Consider the following 4,142-nt stretch of genomic DNA (forward strand, 5'->3'; position numbering starts at 1 on the left):
CCCTGAATATAACATATGTATTGCAGCGGCTGCGCGAGAGGGAACGAGACAACGAAAGTGGTGGGGCTGATTCTCGTGCCCGAGGGCCAGATGTCCATCACTGGCGCCATTGGCTCTGTTCGCGTTGCATGAAATCCCCAAATATTTTTGCACTTAAAATGAGATAGATACATATTTTGCCTTGAAAAGAGAGAAAGTAAAGATGTCGAGTGCCAAAAGTGCAAGCAACGCGAACAGACCTATTGTCACGAAGGGTATTTTTACACCAAAAAGTAAAAATAAAAATACCAAGAATAACGGCCTTGATTTTGTCAAATGTTATGAAAGTCATGATCTTGAACAACATCTAAAGGGTGTTAATCATCTGTTGGATATCTTAGATAATGCTCTAATGTTGGCGATACAGTAACTTTCAAGCCTTCTAATTCAAAGAATATTTAATGACAAAGTATTTTATATATAGTGTTTTGAATAATATTTTGAAGAGCTGTCAAGATAAGCTACAAAAGTAGGTAATGAAAAATATGGGTTTTCGTTTACAAATTGATTATGGCTTTGATAAAAAAAATGTCAAATATCGTTAAAAATACCATTTTTGGACATTTGAACCCCAATTATTATTTGGAAACCTGACGTGTTGAAATTTATTTTACTCACAGCATCGTTTTCAGCATTCAAAAATTTGTACGAAATACTTAGTCCGGTTCGAAGTAATTTTTTTTTACTATAAACTAATGTAATTGAATCGCATTATATTTATTACATATATTTTTATTACAGTAGAAAACAGTACTCACCTTTAAATCCTAGTTCCCCTGAAGAATCCGACTCTCCATTGGAGCGTATAAATATAGATCTTATGCACGAACTTCAAGATGTGATATTTCCAAATATCCCGCCTGTGGATAAGATGGTAAGCTTTTATAATACTTATACATTACTATATGATTTGCACAAAAATTTGAATAACATTTTTGAAAACAAAAAAAATGCATAAATTGAGTGTTGTATCTTTATTTTTTTATAATTTCACACATATTTTTTCACTCTTTCATTTCTTAACTGTAGTAAAAAATACTTAACAATGTGCAAGCAAATTTAATCTAACGCCAATTTTTTCATAAATTTTTTTGATAAATTTACATAGGTCTACGAAGATTGATGTTTGTGGCTAGATTCGGATTCAACGCAAAAAATTATGTTGGAAATCATTCCTACATTAAGATGTGATTTCCGACATAATTTTGTTGCTCTGAATCCGAATCTAGCCACAAAATTTGTCTATCACGACATTTTGAGATATTCTAACCTAAAAATGCAAAAAGGCCGTTTTTTGACATCTTTAGATTACAATAACTTTGAAACGTAAGGATATCCATTGATTTGGTCATTCATACAGCACAGAAACTTACAGTAACATTGCAGAAATGTTACAATATTGCGCTATAATATCCCCAAATAGCAAAGCATATCTCAGCAAAGTTGCACAAATCTGTGATTGCTTATATACTGGCAACTTGCTGTAGATTTGTCTTCAACGATTTCGAATATACCGACATACAGACAACAACGTGTATTGTCAGCAGTTTAACAGCAAGATAGCTGCGTCAATGTTATCGTGCGTTATCGGCAATACGACAGCATTGTATAATGCTGCATATTATTATGGCAACTTGATGGTAATAGTACGAATTTTAATGACGAGTTTAAAATTGTCTGCAAATTGCTCGCAAGTTGCTATTTAATATTATCAGATCGTGAAGGCATCAAGTTGCCAACAAATCAAGACTTAGTTGCCGCAATTCTGATAGCAACACATATTTAGCAATGCATGCTTAGCAAGCAACATGTCAACAACAAGACAGACACGTTGCTATCTGGGTCGCTGCAACATTGTAGGTATTAGGAATTGTAATATACATATAATACATATTACGGCGCAAGATTTTACACAAATCTTCCAGCATTGTTACAGAGACATTAAAAAACATTTTAGTTTTTGAGTAATGAACTACTGTCACATGTGGAAACACATGTCAATTACATGTTATGTGATTGTTAATTATTTCTATTAATTTATAGCTTCTGCACACTGGACACGGAAACGCTTGACGCGGTAAAATGCGACGCGGTAACCAATGAACATGTTAGGAGCTGTAAGCTTATTGGTTATCGCGCCGCATTTTGCCGCGCGGCAAGTGTTTCCGCGTCCAGTGTACGGGAGCTATTAGAAATTATAGTGTTCATTGAAACATTTGTTACCGTCGCGCGGCAAGATTTTTCAAACCTTATAATCAACTCTCATATTTTTTGGAATATATGGATTTAAAAAATTCTTTGAATATGGCAAAGAAAATAAAATAGAATGCCTGGAGTTTCTTATTATTTCCATTTTACTAGTTAAGAATATGTGCAAAATAGGCGTACCTGCATAAAGTGTAAAATATATACAATATTTGCGAAAAAGTGTAAAATATATGTCTACATATGTAAAATTTATAAAATATATATACCTGCATATAAAATTTGCAATTAAGTATAAAATATAATAATTATAATATAAAAAATATATATATATATTGATTAATTCTTTTTCTGCATTTTTTTATTTATATCACAAATTGTATTTTAAATTATATTTGATAATAATAAAAGAATTATTTTTAAGTAGTTGCAAATACATTGCGCTGCAACATTGCTAAGACATTACAGCACAATCTTGCTGAAGGTGCACATTTTTATGATGCTATGACATTGCAACAATAGTTGCTTTCCATTTACACTGATTTACACCGATTCTCAGATAATTCTCACTTGCAACGTCATAACTCAGTTGAATGCGCGTTCCTTTTGCATTCTGACAAGTGAGATTTAACTGAGTTTTTGCCTATAATCTGCACAAGATCGAGACTGTGTGCTTTATAGTGAGCCTCGTAAACTCACTTTAAAAGTGAAGTTATGAAACTGTGTTATCATTTGATAACTTTTTATCAAAGTAAGCAAATAATAATGTCATTAATCTGAGTATGAAATACTCAGCTTACTTCAGACTCAGCTTCACTTGTGTGGAAATAGAAAGCAACTAATGTTGCAAATACATTGCGCAATCTATTTGTAATATTATAACATTGCAATGAGATATCTGCAATCATTTTGCAATTTTTCTGTGCTGTATGGGCAATAGATTCGAATTCATCATGAACAAATCTACACAAATGCATATGGGACATTCCACGTCAACTGAGACAGAGCGATGCCTAAAATGTGTTACGACCAAAAAAATCGTTTCAGGGCTCAAAATGTTCGTAATCGCATGTACTTTCGAACGTCATGTGGCGCTTTGGGAAAATTCAAAATGGCGGTTAATAAGGAGCCCATAACCCCATTGATTATCACATTTCGTGCAGAAAATGGCTATTCTAAAACTCAAAATTTTAATTATATAAAATTTTGAGTATGTAGAAAGCTCTCTGCGTCTGCCAGGGTTGAGACTGTCTTCAATATCAATGTTCGAAGCCCGCGTTACTCTCTTTTTTTTTTATTTCAGTTTTATTAATTTTTTTTAACTTTTTAAAATTTTATTATTTTTTTGTTTTCTTTATTTTATTTCTATTATATTATTCATTTGATTATCTAGAATAAGATGATGTAAAACGTACGATTTTTTAACGTTTAATATTGAACAACTGCAAGTGCCTCATTGGCGTTTGAATATCTGAAAACTTTTAACTGATTATTTTTCTGAACAGTAAACGCGTGTCCTAGCTGAATGTTTGTTACGGGGGGATCGCCTAGCGGCGATCTTTGGAAACATGAAGACCTATTCGGAGGAGTTCGAGCGTTTCGGACTCGGCCCTCCCTTTTAGAAGTATTTTAAATACTTCTTTTATACTAAGATGTGTCTCTGTAATTGTTTCTTCGCTTCTGCATTTATCTAATTGGTTCTTATTAAATTATGCAAATAGCATGTAAACAAAATACTATAAGATAAAAAATAATACTTTTCCAGACATCTGACTATTCTAAATCCGTAAATGGATATTTTTAAAGTTTATCGATGACTGCATTTTTCAGTCATTCTTCAAACGACAATGAGGCATTTAAAGTTGTTCAATACTAGACTGAATTGTAGGTACATTTTA

General features: G+C 32.5%; 1 protein-coding gene across 3 annotated transcripts in view; it reads left to right on the plus strand.

Annotated features, from left to right (window-relative positions):
* The window catches only part of LOC108761711 (DENN domain-containing protein 1C), a 66,931-nt gene that overhangs the window by 43,921 nt on the left and 18,868 nt on the right, over positions 1-4,142 (plus strand). For all 3 annotated transcript variants that reach the window (XM_018508408.1, XM_018508425.1, XM_018508416.1), the window contains one exon: positions 781-913. In XM_018508408.1, coding sequence (XP_018363910.1) covers positions 781-913 — 133 coding nt within the window. The remainder of the gene's footprint in view (positions 1-780; positions 914-4,142) is intronic.

This window comes from Trachymyrmex cornetzi, unplaced genomic scaffold (assembly GCF_001594075.2).
Source record: "Trachymyrmex cornetzi isolate Tcor2-1 unplaced genomic scaffold, Tcor1.1 scaffold1094, whole genome shotgun sequence".
Taxonomy (NCBI): Eukaryota; Metazoa; Arthropoda; class Insecta; order Hymenoptera; family Formicidae; genus Trachymyrmex; species Trachymyrmex cornetzi.